General features: G+C 43.2%; 2 protein-coding genes across 3 annotated transcripts; one reads left to right on the forward strand and one right to left on the reverse strand.

Moving 5' to 3' along the window:
- The first annotated feature begins 1,019 nt into the window (after positions 1–1,019).
- On the forward strand, positions 1,020–8,751 carry sp4 (sp4 transcription factor). Of its 2 annotated transcripts, none has more exons than XM_069694818.1 (7): positions 1,020–1,624; positions 1,906–1,976; positions 2,952–3,302; positions 3,411–4,593; positions 4,955–5,153; positions 5,841–6,034; positions 6,425–8,751. In XM_069694818.1, the coding sequence occupies exons 1-7, from the start codon at positions 1,618–1,620 to the stop codon at positions 6,706–6,708; spliced, it is 2,289 nt and encodes a 762-aa protein (XP_069550919.1). In that variant the 5' UTR covers positions 1,020–1,617; the 3' UTR covers positions 6,709–8,751. The 2 variants fall into 2 exon arrangements, with proteins under 2 accessions (XP_069550919.1, XP_069550910.1); XM_069694809.1 differs by having other exon boundaries at positions 1,021–1,624; positions 5,835–6,034.
- Positions 8,752–10,337: 1,586 nt separating this feature from the next.
- On the reverse strand, positions 10,338–17,445 carry cdca7b (cell division cycle associated 7b). Its single transcript, XM_069694829.1, has 10 exons — positions 17,153–17,445; positions 15,080–15,226; positions 14,881–14,981; positions 14,383–14,596; positions 14,187–14,249; positions 13,849–14,031; positions 13,212–13,367; positions 12,950–13,099; positions 11,335–11,471; positions 10,338–10,749 (listed from the first exon to the last, which is right to left on the reverse strand). The coding sequence occupies exons 1-10, from the start codon at positions 17,168–17,170 to the stop codon at positions 10,728–10,730; spliced, it is 1,191 nt and encodes a 396-aa protein (XP_069550930.1). The 5' UTR covers positions 17,171–17,445; the 3' UTR covers positions 10,338–10,727.
- Between the last annotated feature and the right edge of the window lie 1,193 nt (positions 17,446–18,638).

Here is an 18,638-nt window from a genome sequence, read left to right on the forward strand (position 1 = left end):
ATAAAACAAGTTGATAAATAAAGTACCAGTGTACAGCTGCAACAAATGATTTTTTTCCTATTTTCAAGAAAATCTGTTTAGAATATAAATTATCGTAAAATATATATATATATTTTTTTAATTTTCAAAGCCCAGACTCAAATTCAAGCATCTTTGTTATTCTGACCCAAAGTGTAGGACACGAATACATTGAATATACAACTGTGCCACGCGCTTTTGTTTTGGCATTGTGCTTAAAAATGACTAAAAGAATCTGTTATCAAACACTGCAGCAGATTGACCAACAGTTGATATTTTAAGCTCTAATGCGTTTCCCTGTTTCGACGTAGCATTTTGGTTCAACTAATGGCCCGATACCTAAAGCTATTCAATTCACAACTACATAAAAGTGAGGAAAATGACATTTACATTTCATGGATCAATCAACGATTTGTTTCACCAGTGTTCACCTTTGATCAGGAAATGCTCTTATTTTTGAGCACATAAACTTAAAAGTTGACTAAAGATGTGGGACTGATGAGGGAAAAGGACTTCGATGAGGCAATTAAATATATATATATAAAAAAAAAAAAAAGTAGGCTATTTGAGCATAGAGGCAACATTAAACATGTTTTTCAAAGACATCAAAACTAACTTGACACTTCTGTTCCTCAAATGTATCTTCTTATAAACCAGGACGTTTATACTGTAACACACACACACACACACACACACACACACACACACACACACACACACACACACACACACACACACACACACACACACACACACACACACACACACACACACACACCTCCCTTTCCCGTTCGCCCAACCCCCCATAACACAGAAGTCACCGCCCTTCCCTCTCGCTCTCACACCAACATGACTACCAACACCGCCGCTCCAAACCCGACCGACGCGCCGGAGCATCATGGGAGTTGTAGTTCCGCCGGCCCTATCCAGCTCGAGAAGGCGAGGCTTCACCAAAATACAACTCCCATCTCGACCCTCGCACGCCGAGTCTCGTCGTCCAATCTGAATATGTGGGAGGAGCGCGTCCGCCCACAAAAGCCACAGCTATCTCCTCGTATCCCCCTAAAAAAAAAAAAAAATCAATTGTGCACGAAAAAAAAGGGAATACACTCAAAATACAAACACCGGTGACGGTTTGTTTTCGGTGCACGACGGACGGCGACGAAGCGTCCCCGCGTCGTGCCGCGAGAGGAACGGCGGTGACAGGCAGGAGCAGCGAAGAGGGTGTTGTCCTGATGCTTAAATGGAAGTGGGTGGGCCTCTACGGTCGCACACTGCCAACTTCTCTGTGGATATCCTTCTGACAAGCGCCAATTTGCTCGTGTATGGACTGTCTATCCGGTAAAAGAGACATACGACGGGGCTGCGAGGGGTCCTGCGGAGCGGGGACGGTCACCGCGCTCTCCGTTATCTCCGTTATTGGGGGCTGCTTGATTGTGCCTCCGCTTGGCACCGCCCTTCCTGGCCGGTGGGTGGTTTCGTCAAACGGGCAGATCCGCCACGGCCCAGAGCCGAACATATAGGCCGTCCTCCGCCTCTGTACCCGGCCGGCCTTCTACCGTGAACTACACCCTCTCCCTCTCGGTATATTAATGCGTTATGAGTGGTAGGTACCCTCCCCCCTCTCCGTCTCCACCCCTCTCTCCCTCTCTCTATCCGTCTGACAGATAAGGAGGCTACATGCCCCTTTGATATTGATGATGAGGTTACTGGTTTCTCCTCTGTTTTTATTGATCACCTTTATTCTGCTATATCTGCAGCATGCTAGATTGTGTCTACAGTACATAGAGTTTGCATAATGCCTGCCAATACTGGGACTTTGTAGTACTCAGCATGAGAATTATATTATGACTGGAAATATTCAAACATGTTTCTCTCTTTTCGCAGACTCGAAGAAGGAATCATCTGGATCTGAAGGAGGGAAAGCATCTAAACGGGGGAAAAGTTCTGGATCACAGGTAAAAAGAAAAGAAAAAGGAGTTTATTATAGTTCATTACTTTTGCCTTGCCTGTAGGCCAAAAATGTACTCCCTCCCTCCCTCCCAGTCAGCCAGCCAGACACCTCTGGGGGCGTTTCTCTGGTGAATTCCACTTCCTGCTTCTGTGCAGCCCTGCTGAGTACCAGCCCAGAGCCTCATGAATAGGCTTACACGGCTGTCATACTCCAGCCTGCCTTACTTTTGAATTGTCTGTTTGAATTATGATTAAAAATGATTTAATTCTGCAAATGGATATATTTTAAAGACCTGCAGTTTGGTATGTGTCTCTACATCTGGGGGAAATTCTATTTCTAGTAGGTTGTAAAGGTTGTATACATTTTGGAGATTATTTTCAGCCGGGCAGTCATCCCGTTTTGTTGTTAAATGTGTATGACAAGCGTTGCTGCTATGTTATTTTCCATGCTATTGTAGCTGTTACAAAGGCCAGGCTGTTTCCTGTGCCGTTCTTGAGAGGTGTACAGCATTAAAAATGTGTCTGCGACCTAGTTCTTTTGAAAGGGAGGAGAGTGAGAGAGAAGGCGGCATTTTCTTCCAGTGTTCTCAGAAAAGAGAAATGTGGTTCTCACACGCCCACCCACTCGCTTCCTGTAATACCGCCCACTTCCACTGACAGCTCTCTCTCTTTCGCTCAGCTTTTTGTTTCTTTTTCTGCACCATGTTTTTCCCCACCCCTGGCTCTTTTGCTCTTTCTCTCTTTCTAGTTTTCATTTCAAATTGTTCATTGTGTGAGTGTGCCTAATGCTTTTCGTACTTCCATGTTGCACTTCTTTTTTTTTGTTTGTGCATGTATATGAGCTCTCTGTGTTTGCTTCTCTCTAACTCGGACTCCCTTCTTCCCCTTCCCTCCCTCGCCACCCACCCCTGTTTAAACGTTTCTCTCTCTGTCCCTCCCTTCCATCACTCCTCCACCCTCTTTCCCCTCTTCTACTCCAGGATTCCTCTCAGCCCTCTCCGTTGGCTCTGCTAGCGGCCACCTGCAGTAAGATCGGAGGGCAGGGGGGAGCAGAGGGCGCCCAGGCCCAAGTGGGGGCCCAGCAGATCCAGGTCCAGGCTGGTCAAATCCAGTTGCAGGCGGGTCAGCTCCAGGGTCAGATAGTGGTGGACACAGCTGGGGGTCAGGCCCTGGTGCCCCAGCAACTGGAACTGCTCCCAGCTCAGTTCACAGGGAACGGCTGGCAGATCTTTACTGCGGCACCTACTATGGCCAAGGAGAACACCAGTCAACCTGTTGCTGTGACGGTGGCCACCACCTTGGCAAATGACAGCTCGCCCGGTGGACGCAAGGTAAAGGAGTTGGAGAAACAGGGGGTTTGAGCAAATGAAAACAAAAGAAAAGAAAAACAAATATTTTTGTTCACTTACCTGTATAACTACTTCTTTCCCGTTGGGCAGGTGAAGGCAATAGGTGGGACCAACAGTGTTGCAACCAATCAGCAGCAGCAGCAGTTCCAGATCATCCAGGTTCAGAACCTGCCCAATGCCGGGGGTGGGGTCCAGTATCAGGTCATCCCTCACCTGCAGACTGCAGATGGACAGCAGATCCACATCAGCCCTCAGGCGGCCTCCATCGGGGGTCTACCTGAGCAGGTTCAGCTCATCCAGACCCACAGTTCAGGCCAGACCCAGGCTATCCTCCAGCCGGCTAACCAGCAGGCCATCCTGACAACTACAGCCAATCAGACGGTCCCACTGCAGATCCGTCCTGCACAGTCTTTCCCACTTCAGCTGCAGACTCTGCAAAGCTCCCAAACTCCTGTTATGACCACAGTACCCATAAACCTCGGTGGCATGACCCTAGCTTTGCCTGTGATCAATAATGTCGGAGGAGGCGGAGCTGTGCAGCTTATTCAATCAGCAGATGGCACATTCTCTGTTGCTAATGGCAACCAGCTGCTGACAACAGCAATGTCTCAAGCTGCAACTGGAACAACAATGGCAGTGGCTGAAGGTGACGGCGTGCCTGATGGGGCTCAAGTGGTTTCCGCTGGATTGGAGGGTGGATCGGCTGACACCCAGGTGCAGAGCAGTGAGGCAGACTCCCAAAGCCAGAACCAGGCCAACGGGCTCCAGAACCAAACAGATACAGCAGGAACCATCCAGCAGGTGATCGTGGGCCAGGTGGGGCACCAGTTGGTGCAGCAGATCCAGCTGCAACCGCAGGCTCAGAGTCAGGCCCAGGGCCAGCAGCAACCTCAGCACATTCAGACCCTCCAGCTGGCCCCAGGACAAACCCTGCAGCCCATTCAGGCCTTCCAGAACCCAGCCCAGGTCCTTATTCGTACTCCGACCCTGTCACCTTCTGGGCAGATCACCTGGCAGACGCTGCAGCTGCCAGGTGGAGTCTCTCTGCAGGGCGGTCTCGGGACAGCCGTGCCACAGCAGCTGACGCTGGCCCCGGTGGCTGGTGGGACGGCAGTCGGCAGCGGAGGTTTGGTGTCCCTGAGCGGAGCTCCCTTGACGCTGAGTGCAGCCCAGATCAACCCAGGATCAGGGGTACAGACGGTCAGCATTGCTGGACTGGGTACAGCTGGGGTTCAGGTTCAGGGTTTGCCCCTCACCATTACTGGTCTACAGGGTAAGGACACAAGAAGAGTAACTGCATGAATGTGTAGTGATAATCCAGCTCTGATCCATTCACTTCCATAAAATGTGGTTAAAGCAGTGTGGTTGTACAGACAGAGCATTATGCGGTATTGAGAAAATATGAATCTCTAAAGGTCCAGTATTCTGGAGCAATACTTCATACAGTTAGCCTTCAAACCTGAATTATATGTGCAGGATGTCCTGCTCTCCTGCCTGCCCAGTCAAATAGTGACGTTGCACTCAAGGCCGTTTTGGATTTTCTCCGTTGTAATATTCTCTTCAGGCTACCCATTACAAACCTTATCGTGCTTGTTTCTAATTCATAACTTCCACCATTTTCATGTGCCTTCCAGGTCCACCACAGGGTCAGGATGGGGTCAAAGTTCAGTCGTCTCCTGTGACCGTCACCGTCGGCAACGTGGCATCAGGTTCATCAATGAGTCCAGACCAGCTGGGCTCCGTTCAAAGTTCCTCGGATCAGGAAGGGCCGCCCAGCAAGAGGCTCCGACGTGTCGCCTGCTCGTGTCCCAACTGCAGGGATGGAGAGGGAAGGTAGGGACAGATTAGAAACACAGATTAGAAACACAGATCGTAACGCATATGTGCAGACAGTGGTTAAACATCTTGTCGTTGAGGAGCAAACAAGGATTTTGTCTTATTTTTGAAAAGGGGACATATTTAGCAGAATTGAATCAAACAATAGCAGAAAATGGCAGAAACTCAAAGGAAACTGTTTTTTGGACATCTCCAAGTGTTTCTGTGCTTCCACAGTGAAATCATTTTACCCAATTGTTCCAAAACGATTGTTGACTGTCACGACATGATGGACAACTGATGGACAGATAAACACAGTGTAGTTTGTCACCTAAAATGAGAGAGCCGACTTCCCACCAACCAGCATTTGGAATTGTGACGTGGAGCCCCCACTCAAAACAGACTAATGAAATGTCCTCCGTTAATTTACTTTTTCAAAATATATGCAGCTTAAACCAAAGTGCTGTTATAGAACAGAGCTTGTTTAATGTAAATATATTTTAGCAGCGAATATAAAAATGACTTTTCAAGATAATGCTACTCAACTTCTTTTCAATGATTTGACTGAAGATTATGATAAACTGAAATGCTTCAGTGACCAAAAAAAAACACAAAAAAACCCCCGACGTTCCTATTTGTTTTGTAGCACACACACACACACACAGACCAGCTCACTCCTAACTCACGTGCGTGTTGCAGGAACAGTGGGGACCCCACAAAGAAGAAGCAGCACATCTGCCACATGGAGGGCTGCGGGAAGGTGTACGGCAAGACATCCCACCTGAGGGCCCACCTGCGCTGGCACACCGGTGAGAGGCCATTCGTCTGTAACTGGATCTTCTGCGGCAAGAGGTTCACGCGGAGCGACGAGCTGCAGAGACACCGGAGGACACACACAGGTAGGAGACAGTACAGGGACGGGGGGGACTGCAGTTGAAAATCGAAAAGATGTTCAAGTTTACAGTGAAACACGACTGAGAAAAGCAGAAAGTCCTGTAATTTAAGACGCTGAAACATGAGAAGATTTGGGGAGGAAGTCGTACTTGGAATTTTTTTTTTTTTTTTTAAATGGTTCTACTTTCAAATCGCTTATTAAATCGATTTAAGTATTTATCTTACTTCTACGTTTTTCTCATATATACATAACTGTAATAATCGCAGACCTTCCCATAACCGAAAAGGCCGAGCAAATTGGAAAATTAGCTGTAGAGAACTGTCTGTTCTTTCCGAATTTCTTTCCGAGCCCTTATGATCACTTATAAGTGTCTGCTCTGTCTTCTGTCCTGTAGGAGAAAAGCGCTTCGAGTGTCCTGAATGCTCCAAGCGCTTCATGCGCAGCGACCACCTCTCGAAGCACATCAAGACTCATCAGAACAAGAAGAGCGGAGCCGCGGTGGCAATCATCACCACTGACGACATGGAGGAAGACGCCCCCGAAGGCCTCGGCGCCTCGCCTCAGATTGTCGCCGTGGCAACCCTCTCGCGTGACTCTGACCCCGCCACACCCACCACCTCCAATCACCTGGAGGAGGAGGAGGAGGAGGAGGAGGAGGAAGAGGAGGAGTTTGAGTAGGCGTTGCTTTGCAGAAGGCTGACTTCCTGTTTTTTTGGAGGTCTTTGCAGGGACTGTAAAGGTGGCTACTTTTCTTTCTTTTTTTTGTTGTTGTTTTACATTATTTAAAAAAAAAATTAAAAAAAAGTGGTTCACTCATGAAAAGAGACTCAAAGGAGACAGGATCATGCGATGAACAGAAACCGAAAAATATAAACATCACAATCTTAAACAGACAACAAAAACTAACATTTAATAACTAAAATTTAGACAGTGTATGAAAGATTAGTTTGCCATTTATTAAATTAATCTATAATAATTCCATGGGTGGAGGGGAGTGGAATGTAAGTAGATTAGCACAAGACAGGGGGACCCTGCTGAATCTAGAAGCATCCCACATTGAGAGACGCTCTCCAAATCGCAGCAGAATCTAACGCTATGCACAAAGTTGGTTTCCTGTTTCATACCTGTCACACAGTGCTGAGGGTCAATCATGGTACGGGCAGGGGCAGTCTTGGGATGGTGTGTGTGTGTGTGTGTGTGTGTGTGTGTGTGCGTGGTATGAATGAGCGTACATTTGTACTCCCATGCTGTCCTGCAGAGGATCTACCTAGTTTGAGTTTTACTTCATTGTTCAGGTTTTAGTCCTCAGATCAGATTTTCAGGTGTTGATTCTATTGTGACCAGTCAAGGAATAAACTGTTGTGGAAGAAGATAGGGGATAAATCTAAAAGAAAGAAAGAAAGAGTAGAAAAAAAAAGCACATATAATAAGATTTATAAGTAATGCATTCCTATCGAGGCGCAGTGGCCATTAGAAAAATAAAGGTTTCTATAGAGAAAAACAATCTAGCTTTCTACAACTTTGTTTGTGTAGTGAAAGCAATACTATAATGACAATCCTAGTGAAACCATGTTTACATTGTCAGGGGAAGTTTTCCTCTGTTAATAAAGCAAGCCAGATCGCTCTGAGATTAGGGAAGACATCGGAAAGCGGTGCTGTCCTTTGGTAACGGCGGTGTCGTCGGACGCCAGCGCTGCCACTAATTTTCTGCGCTCTGGTGAAGACCCCTCTCCACCTCTGACCCCGCTACATGACCGATGTACCACAATTGCCTTAACACAAGCTGTTGTACAGAGGGAGCTTCACAGTGAGGTGGGGTGGAGAGAGAGAGAGAGAGAGAGAGGAGGGGGTGGGGAGGTGGAGAGCAGAATACAGCGCAGGCAGGTAAAGTGAGACAGAGTGATGTGAGCTGTGGGTGGGAGGGGGTCGGGCTATTTAGATATGTGGATGTTTTCTGGTGGTGTTGCTCTGTGTTAGTTCAGTGCGTACATTCTTTTGAAATTAAAAAAGATTATTTTATAGAATTTATTAATAGTTTTAACCCCTGCCGCCCCCCCCCCCCCAAATATGTTAACACACAGGACCCCACTGTGTATGACTAATTTATTATTTATCCTTGATTTGTAATGTTTGCCTTTTGCTGGACTTGTATTTTGTGTGCGTTGATCCTGAGGTTGTGTACAGCATGTTTCAGTTTTTTGCCGTAGTGCTGCTTTCTCTCTTCTTTACTCTTTGTGCTTTTCTCTTTTCTTTTTCTACGTCCGACCACATTGCTGTTCTTTTCTTCTTTTTCTCTTTGCGCCATAACGTGTTTTTTGGAGAAAAAATAAATAACAAAAGAAGAAAACAAAAAAAACCAACAAAAAAAAACAAGTTACTATTGTTTCCAGATAAAAAGGTTGATACCAAACAAATTTAGATGTTTTTGGTAATATTTTGTGTGACAACCAACTTTTTTTTTTCTTTGATATTTTGTAGTGACATCTCATTTGTAAATCTTTTTCTAAAGATGTTTGTCCGTCTCCATGACATTTGATAATGGTTTTTTGCCAGGTTAGCCTCAAAGGCTCCAGTTTATTGATATTTTTAAAACTGGTTTGTACAAATGTGTTATGTCAATAAAAAAAAAATTTAAAAAAGAGAAAAAAAAAAAAGACAGCATCAAGCAGAAAAGAAGCTTTGCCTGCATAACACTTGACAATAAAGTGATTCTTAAAGTGAGTTTTACATTTCTCCCTGATGCTTTAGTATTTGTGTTGACCAATCAAGATGGAAAAAGAAAATACATTCTCAAGAGAAGTAACGGACCGAGCCGTGACAATATTGAGACGTAGTACACTTTGAACTCTGCCTGTACATGTGCACACACAGCTTCTTTATGGAAATAAGGCAGCTCAAGCATTCCTGTCACTCCTTTGAAGCACACTTCAAAATCACGCTGAACCTACAACCCCTCTTTTTTTTTGGAGGGGGGGGGGGGTTGTCTCAGTTAAAAGAAAAAAATACATCTTAATGTAATGAACTGTCAAAGTATCGCTGCAAAGATGAATTTTTGATGTTTTTGATTACAATTTTCTAATTACTAACGACATGGACCAAGCAGACAAGAGAGATGATAATAAGTTTTAAATTACAGTTGCTCATCAGTGGACTGACATTTTAAGGCTTTTAATTGATACCGGCATTGTTCTTCAGGGTCTGTGTACTGATCTTTACTGTGTACATAAACTCCCGATAATCGGAAGGTTGTACTATAAGAGGGGCACGGATAATTAAAGACACGGGGGGACAAGAGAAAAGCTTCGCCTGACAGCTGTGACCTCAGGTCGATCTGTGACCGAGCTTTGACTCCTTCCTGGTCATTACATGACACCCTCCGACTGGCTTCCTACCCACCTCGGGTAGGAACCAGCAGCTGACCGGGACCCGATCACGCTCAACAACGCAGCAGGTACAAAAACACACAACACTTGCTTTGCGCAGGTTTGCCTGGAGCAACCTTTCAGAAAACTTTGGTGCAGCGGAAAAGGTGCGCGATCATCCCTGAATGATGTACAATAATGTTTGGCCTCGATTTTTACTTGCTGAAGATGCTGTGGTTCAGTGATGATGTCTGCACACGTTTGACTTCCAACACATTCAGTTTGACATAAAATGGCAGGTACTATTTAAAAGTGCCCGGTCTTTAATTTGAGGACATTTACATTTATATTAAACTGTGCGAGACATAGTGCCCGCATTACAAGAGTAACGTGAGCACTAAGGAGCTCGCATGTGGCTTCAGAGCATATTGAGTGCTGCCAATAAGGTGCAATAAATCGAGAGTGAAGAGGTGGCCATGTGAAGTGAAGAAGATAATGAACAAAATCAACAGTCTGGTTCATTCTAAGAAAAAAAAGAAAAGAAAGACTGACATAAGAAAGTGGTAACCTTTATAGAATGAGGTGCCTCTTGCGGAAGGCAGCAAAATCATTTGCCTGGTGAACAAAAATTTTATGACTGAAGTTTATGAAACATTGACTGCTAATGATTTTACACAAAATATGAAATGTGATGATGCTATTTAAGTTTACTGTTACTGTGTAACTGTGTTTACAGTTACCTTGACCGCTAAACTTTGGACAGGTCTGCAGCTCTCTCCTTATTGGTGCAAAACTTCTTTATGTCACATACAATGTACTAAAGCACAGAAACTGAAGACCAAAAAATGTGCAACTGTCCAAATACTTATGGTCTGGACTGTATATATATATATATATATATATATATATAAAATAAAAAAATGCCAATTTTAAGATTGTCTTTCTTTAACTTTCTTTATTAACATTTACAGTGAACTGACAAGGGTGCTGCAAAGCTGTTCCACATAGGAAAGTTGTTTGTATAAAAGGCTCCGTTTTTATCCATCACACAAAAATGTAAAACATGACTTTTGTCCAAGTGAACATCAAGTTTAGAACTATACTAACGAAAAAATATACAACTCAAAACTGGCTTTAAAAAAAAGAAAGAAAAGAAAATCCCTGCATCTTATGCAACCTCAAAATCAGGCGATATGAAACATATTAACAGTGTTTGTGCCTTACCTACTTAGATAGAGAGGTGGATCTAAACCTAAAAATGTGCGTTAAAAGGACTTCTACAATACTGTAAAGCACCAGAACCTCCACCAGGCACCAGCCGTGTGAGCACCTTCTTCACTGCAGCTCCTTCTGAATACTGCAGAGGAGAAAAAAAATATCACGTGAGTTCCATCTGCTGTCTGAATAATCCTCAGTGGAGCTGCAAATAACAGTTATTGTCCTTCTTGATCTGTTAGTAATTTGAATCAATTCACACTTCAGTCTAAACACAAACTGAAATTTCTGAAAGCTCAAGATCAATTGGTAAAATAACTTTTGTCCAACTAAGTGCTCCAAACCCAAAGATATTCAAATATCAATGACATGACAAATGGACAAATGGAAAAACAACTTTTCATTGTATATTTTAAGTATGTATTTATTTTCTGTCCATCAGTTAATCGCTCTAATGGCATTAGCTCTTGGACAATGAGACTCAATTAGTAAGCATCAAGTGAAGCCTTTTAGGAATGGGGCACTCAAAAAAAAACCAAAAAAACCCACATCTGTCACTCGACACATGAATGCAGTATATTACCAGTCATAGCACACACATTGATTTTACACGGACAGTTCACATGTTCTTAAATCAAATTCTTGAACTTTTCACATCACGGCGGTTTCAGGGACATTTCATCCCAGTCTGTAACGCACACTGTCGAACGAGAACGAGGTGACCTACCTCTCCAGATACTCGTGGACGTTGTCGTGGCCATTGTAGCGGGCCAAACCCACCAGGATACCGGTAGCACAGCGGCCCTCTTTCTTACGACACAGACTGCAGTTACACATCCCTCGGCAGAGGGGACACGACCACTCCTACAGACAGACCAAAAGCATTTGGAGGGATATTCAGTTTTTTGTCTTGAGGCTCTGTGCTTCAGCATTCAGTTTAATATCAAGTAATAGACGGTACATGAAAGTGCCAAATCGCAGCTTTGATTTCAGTGCTACAGATAAAGACGGAGTAAAGAATGTAGCCAACCTTTCATCTCTTTTAGACTTCTGCTTTTTTTTTTTTTGTAACCCTCTTTATTATCTTTACTTGGACGGTCACCTCTTCACGCTTCATTTTGACAGGCAACTCCATCTCGGTCTAAATCCCATCTCTCAACTCTCAATCAATTTTGTGTATGAACCGAGATTCAATCAACACACAGCTGCACAAGAAACATTGAAATTTGGCCACTGTGTGTTAAGATGTGTATTTCTCCCACACAGTGCTTTGTACATTGACGTAAAACTCAAATAAAAGCCAAGAGTTGGCACTCGGTTGTATTTGAAAGTTTCCCACACTCTCATTAGTATGTTGACCTTAAAAGACAGGGGCAACAAATGAACACAGGCTGCTCTGCAAAAAGAGAAACTGCAAAAAGATAAGGACCCCTTTCAATCAAAAGCCTAAAAACTTCTACATCCAAGACAGTGATGAGCACAATGTAAAAATCTATCATGTTCTGTAATGTGTGTTAGACCCAACTGTTAAAACCACAAAAGAGAGGGACTAAATAACCTCTCCTTTTGTTTAGTTTCATTCATTTTATTTATAATAAAATGACAAAAAGGTTTGCTTGCCCTTAATAAGCAAACATAAATCTGATTGTCTCGTAATAAAATGTTGCCAGCTGTTTCCAAACACCAGCTAGGTGTGGAGGAACAAAAACCTCCACATTTGCAAAACGACTGCTCATCAATTTAAAGAGATTATTTCCTTATTGTGTTTTAGTCTGGCTTGGACACAGTATCATCATCTGTATTTTAATACCCGAGTATCAGGGCTGTACGAATAATCCTATTAAAAACGCAATCTTGATTCATGTGTCTATGCGATCTCTTTTCAATATCACGATGATTCTGCTGCATTTTAATTCGGGACATCAGCTGCATCAAAACAAGCACTGACACTTTCACCACCGACAAGTGATAATGCAGAGTAACCTGACATGATGCAGAGCAGCAGAAATGGGCAGTAAGGAAAATAAACCCAGTGAGAGCAGAAAAATAAATGTTCAAAGGTTGTGTAAAGTCGGAAAAGACAACAGACTGAAGTTGAGCATTTATATTAAGTATCAGATTGATGAAGCTGCTGCAATTAAGTTAAAAAAAAAAAAAAAAAAACGAGTTAATGTGCTCCCCCTGTATCAGGCACAAAAACAATGTATCCGATAAATGAGCGCAACAAAGAATTATATTCAAAACAAATTATTTGAGAGAATCGTGATCTTAATTCCAAGCAGGAAAATTGGGATTCTCATTTGATCCAGAATGGTGCAGCCCCACCGTGTGTTAGCACTAACCGGGTCGAGCAGCACTGTGCGTACGTCCTCTCCGTAGCGGTTCTTCAGGCACGGTCCACAGAACTGACCTTTGGCCCCGACACACACGCCACTGCGACACACTGTCTTGGTGTCCAGAGTCTTCTGTCTGCACTGGTGACACGAGCTGCCCTGAAAGAGAAGGGGGGGGGGGGGAACACATTGAAGAAACACACAAACTCGGGGAAACTTGATAATGTAACACAGTACTGCACTGAAAGGGAAAAGGCCTGATGTGACTCACATTGTCCTTGTCCCAGATCTTGTCTTTGCTGCGGTACGCTATGTTGTCCAGGTCTTCTTTGTCGATCTCGTCGACTGTCTTGACCACATACTGACTCCTCCTGGAAGTCTGGCTCCTTCGCTTTTTCCGTCTCTGGCCAACACGTTCCTCGTCCACCTGCCCGGTCACAACCAACATTGAGAGGGCACAAACAGCAGGCAGAGCAAAGTTGTACGCGTAAAAATCCAAACTGAACTTTCTTCGAAATTGAATTTGTTTTGGGAGATTTGGAGAAAGATGACCGAGATTAAAAAGATGAAACGAGTAATGAAAGAGTAGAAATTCACTAAGGAACTCATGATTAAATAATATTTGGCAAGAAAAAGCTTGAATCTGCGTGCAATAGAAAAGCTGACGAGATACAACCACTGCCAACTTATCAATAAATAATCAAAGCACTACCCTGCAACAACAGTACTTAAGTTATTCCAGGTGAGAAGAAGCTCAGATATCAAGCTAGTACTTTTTTTTTCTATAAACTTCACCTCCATGGGAGCTCTGTGTGTGTGTGTGTGTGTGTGTGTGTGTGTGTGTGTGCGCGCGTGCGTGTGTGTGTGTATTCCAGCACGCAGTGTGAAGTGTGTGTTGCACGCCGTACCTCCACCAGCCTCTTGATGTCTACAGTCCTGGGGCTTCTGCGATGAAGTGGTTCACTCTTCTCCTCCACTGCAAAGTTCTCCGGGGGACGAGCCTTCCTGGACGGGTTCCTCCTCTCTGACCCAACGTCTGCTTCGAACTTGCGTTTCCGTAGCGTCGCCTTCTCTGGCGCCCGTTTCTTCTTCTGCAGAGGCAGTGTTTCACTCATCAGAACGGTGAAACAATAGTCTTACAAATCGGGTTAATGGGGTGTAATGTAGGGGTTCGTAGCGATCAGTGATCTTTTATGAACGGCTGAGTGCATTTTGTTCTCTCTGTGGGGTCGCTAGGTGTCCTCACCTGCGGGGTGGTGGGTAGAGTCAGGTCAGCCATGGTGCTCAGATCAGCAAACAGTTTCGCCAACTGAAAAACACGAACAGAGAAGACGAGGCTAAAGGATGTCTGACAAGGAAGCGGCTGATGCAACTTAAGTGTACAGATCACACACTTTGGTAGATTATGAAGAGAAACATGAAAGGCTGTAAGGGTTCATCACCATGGCCTTGTTTTCTTGGATGTTCTTGTCTCGTTTCTTCAGGCTCTGAGAAAGGGCCTCTTCTTTGTCTTCCTCCTCTTCCTCTTTCTGCTGCTTCTGCTTCATCGTCTGCCTTCCTCTGGTTCGTAGTGAAGGAGGATTTTCTTTGACTGGCGTTTTTGCATTTTTCTGTCGTGAATCCTGTTTGGGGGAAGACAGGCTTTTGACGGGAAACCTGAGGAGGAAAGATTTTACAGAAATATCACAATTTAACCACTGAAGAATCGACACAGTTGTCAAGTTGCCTCATTGTTGGTGAATGGAAAAAAACACACAAAGATATACTGCCCAATTTAAATGTTAAATTATGAACAATAATGTCTTGATATATAGTTCTGCCTCATCAGGATTCAAGGCGGACACATCAGCAAACAGCACAATTTGACTTCATCGTGTTTCTTTCATTCTTTCATTTCTGCTTGTTTACTAATTCGCACACATGCACAAACACAAACACACCTCAGGGCTACTAAAAGACTCCTCCTCTTTGCTGGGGGGGCGTCCTCGCCATCAGAGTAGAAGCCCGTGTCCAGGTCGCTGTCGTCCTCTGAATCAACCACCTGGTGACAACCAGAGGAAAACAAGCATGCCGGTTGTTCGTTTTGGCTTTAATTTCACGCACATTTTCATTAACAATACTGTATTACATGTTTCATACCCTGGTCTTTAGCCGTTGGTTAAAATGTCCACTGTCCTCTTCTTCTCCCTCATCCTCACTGAAACCTTCAAACTCCTCCTCACTGTCCGACTGGCTGAACAGACGTGCCAGCTCAGCAGTTATAAACTTGGATTTGAAACACGGAGCCTGTGGGCAGACGGATCAAGCGTCACATTAAACCAGGTTTGGTTGAATGGATGACATGTACCTCTTTGCTGTTATCAAAACCCAGAACTAGAAGTCTGAATTTAACAGATGAATATTTAGGTTATAAATGACCATAACATCAATGCACAAAGTGTGAATACTTTGAATGTGCACTCACACTCTCCCGCACGTCAGTGAAGGTGCTGCAGATATCACAGTGACAGGTCAAGAGCTACAATTTATGGGTCATTTGTGAGTCAAGAGCTGCTATAAAAAGTTAAGCCACAGGATTATAACTGAGATCAATTTTATACACTTTACACCAGAGGGAGCCCCACTCCATCAAAAGGACATCCTTCACCACTGGGGGGGGGGAAGTTGTGGGAATAATGAAAGTGTCACCGCACAGCTTGACGGGATCACCAGACTAAAATCAGTCATTGAGTTCAAACTTGCAAATATGACATTCAACCAAGGACGTCCTTACTTACTGATATGTAAGTGAGAAGGGAATTTTAGCAGTGTAGGAACGGGTTGGACCCGTGTGAGTTTTTAACCGAGGTTTAGCAGAAACCTGGAGGTACACCGACGAGTCTACCTTAAAGAATTTACTAAGACCACAGCAGAAAAGGAGATTTCATCTCTCGTGTATTACTGGGCAATATTATAGACTGTGTGAAGTGAAGGTCTAGAAAGGTGCACAAGATGTACAACTGCTTTTTCCGCTCCTTCATATCATGAATTGAATCCTAGAGATCGACTCAAATCAAGTCTACTTGTATTCCTTTTTAGGCATTCTATCTTTCTTTTTTTAAAAATCTAATTTCTTTTCTACATTTGTAAATGTTCCTTTATATCTGTTTTTATGTGAAACACTGCATGCAGTTCTCCTGCTGCGAAGCACTTTGAGCTGCATTTCCTGTATGGAAGGTGCTATACAAATAAAGTGTATTATTATTGTTACATGCCCTCTACACCCAGGGAAAGGTCACTTAAGACCAATGAAAAGGTGAAGTGAAAAAAAGATCAGACGTCTAAACCCTGTGTTTTAATACCGTCTTCACTGTTGGAGGTTCCTATAGATTCAGATGCTGCATTTCTGACAAATTAATTCGTATTGATTGGCCCATTTTTTTTCCTTGACATAGGTGTATTCAAATAGGTGCATACATTTGATGAACGAATTAAATATGAAGCGGACATTAAAGCATTGCTTTTCACATCATGATGTAGTATTTCAAGTTCTATATAACATGTGTTAATCATGCATGTATAAAATATGATTGGGGATTTGGGTGCGTGATACTGTAAAAACATTCACAGATATGGAGCATATAAAACTCAATTCAACCAGATTTTACAGTACAGAGCAGGGATAATATATACGTTTTCTATTAGAAACCACTATCAATTAAATTTTTTTAAAGAAAACACTCTTATAGGCAGTTCTCATAACTGATAAGACCAATTTAAAGTGTGTTTTTGTTCCTTCGTGTAGGAGGAAGTTAGTTTTTGGGTCCTCCCTCAAGTTGAATCTGATGTGTAGTTGATGCCCCAGATATGTGTTGAGCCACCCTCTCGTGATACTCTTGACTGTCCAGGAGAAGGACAAAGATCGGACCCAGAATACTGAACCCGCACCGCTTTACGTCGAGCACCAGCTTACTATCCAGTCATTAACGCAAATGTACCTGAACACGTGTTGGCTCGCTGGTTAACCAGGTCAAAACAAAGATGGAAGACGAGTTAGCACTGGCTTGCAACTTATTCAGAAAATACAGAAAATCGTTAACAGATTCAGCTCGACGAAGCCAACAATGTCCGTTTTTTTTTTTTTAGTGGGCTTCGCGTTTTTGATATATTTCCACCATAAAAAGTCCCGACTGGGAAAAGAGAACATTTACACGCACTGTTCCAAACGCTTACCTTTGACGCGAGGGTCATTTTTTTTTTTTTTTTTCCACCGTTTTGCGGCAAATATTTGTCCCGACAGAAAGTTTTGCAACGCGACGAGGAGGATTTAAAAGTCAACCGCTGCAGGAGTCCGGCGATTTCAAAAAGTGGGAGTTTGCCGTTGGTTTGCTTACAGTTGTAATTCGTAGTTCAGACCGGAGTCGCTGTAAGTTTGAGACTTTACAAACAATCCTAAGAAACAATCCCTCGCTCATTTGCAAATTTTGGAAAAGGTGTTTCCTGTGTTTCGGAGTAATCTCTCTTCTGCTCACCCCCACCCCCCTGGACTGCCAATGGGGCAGTCCACTCTTTCGCGCGAAAACGGCAAATGGGCGTGGTTAGAGCCAGAGACCCTTTAGTATGGAGGGCTGATTGTGCCACTATTTTAAATGAACTACTAGGTTAGGTTAGGTTAGGTTAGGTTAGGTTAGGTTAGGTTAGGTTAGGTTAGGTTAGGTTAGGTTAGGTTAGGTAGTTACTTTATTAATCCCCGAGGGGAATTTTTTTTTTTCCGCTACAGCAGCATACAGGAAGCAATAGATGATAATAGAATAATAGAAAGCAATAAAATAGCAGTAAAAATATAAAATGCACAGTATATACCGTCTATACAGTACAGTATATATCTATATATATTATATACAAACAACCAAGAACACAAACAGCAGTGTTATTGTTGTTATTACTACCAGTGTTTGTGTGTTTGAACAGTGTGCAAACTTTCAACAGCGGTACAACATAAATTGCAGCACTGAAATACAATTTTGAGGTGCTGGGAATTGAGCAGTAATTTCTTGTTTAAAATAACTGTAACTGTAAAAATTTAATAAACCATGTAACATTTCTAATTAGCCTACTTCATCTAAGCAAAGGCTATTACATTTGATTACTTCTCTTGCAGATGTTTTTAACTGGACAATAAACCTGAGAAGTCCTGACAAATACATTTAAAATAGACAGTGTAAACATCACAGCCGTGCTCAAAAGTTCTTCCATATTACTGGAACTAAGATTGTTTTGATTTTAAAGCACAACCACCAAAACACAGTATGTAGGCCTACATCACAAGTGCCTGCAGTAAACAATGATGTTTGGTTTCTGAATGACTTTTTAAATATCTGCATCTTATCCAACAACATTGCCTGGCATAGTTGCTGAAAGCAACGCACATTGATTTGATTGGCAGATGAAAGGCAGTGAGAATTCAAACAAGTGAACCAATCAAAAACAAGGTTTAAAATGTGATAACATATTGCTTAATGAAGGGAGCCTGTCCAGATATAGACAGGAGACATTCCAGTGTGGCAAAAATATTTCGAGCAACAGAATAAATATAATATTCTACATATAAGCTTTTTACAAGAAACTATGTGTTTGGATGTAACCCCTTGATAATCGTCAACATTTGCAAGAGTACCTGTAATTTAATTACCTATCTTTTCTTAATAACTGTAACTAA

The sequence above is a fragment of the Brachyistius frenatus genome, unplaced genomic scaffold (genome assembly GCF_029030835.1).
Source record: "Brachyistius frenatus isolate BFR_SWC_R1_liver_20210118 unplaced genomic scaffold, ASM2903083v1 Contig_2, whole genome shotgun sequence".
Classification (NCBI taxonomy): domain Eukaryota; kingdom Metazoa; phylum Chordata; class Actinopteri; family Embiotocidae; genus Brachyistius; species Brachyistius frenatus.

Excerpts from the sequence above, each read along its gene's own strand:
- sp4 (XM_069694809.1), top strand. Across the intron at positions 1,977-2,951 it reads GGAAAAGTTCTGGATCACAG|GATTCCTCTCAGCCCTCTCC; the intron begins GTAAAAAGAAAA and ends CTTCTACTCCAG. Across the intron at positions 3,303-3,410 it reads GCTCGCCCGGTGGACGCAAG|GTGAAGGCAATAGGTGGGAC; the intron begins GTAAAGGAGTTG and ends CCCGTTGGGCAG.
- cdca7b (XM_069694829.1), bottom strand. Across the intron at positions 14,597-14,880 it reads AGTCTTTTAGTAGCCCTGAG|GTTTCCCGTCAAAAGCCTGT; the intron begins GTGTGTTTGTGT and ends TTTCCTCCTCAG. Across the intron at positions 11,472-12,949 it reads GCACAGTGCTGCTCGACCCG|GAGTGGTCGTGTCCCCTCTG; the intron begins GTTAGTGCTAAC and ends GTCTGTCTGTAG.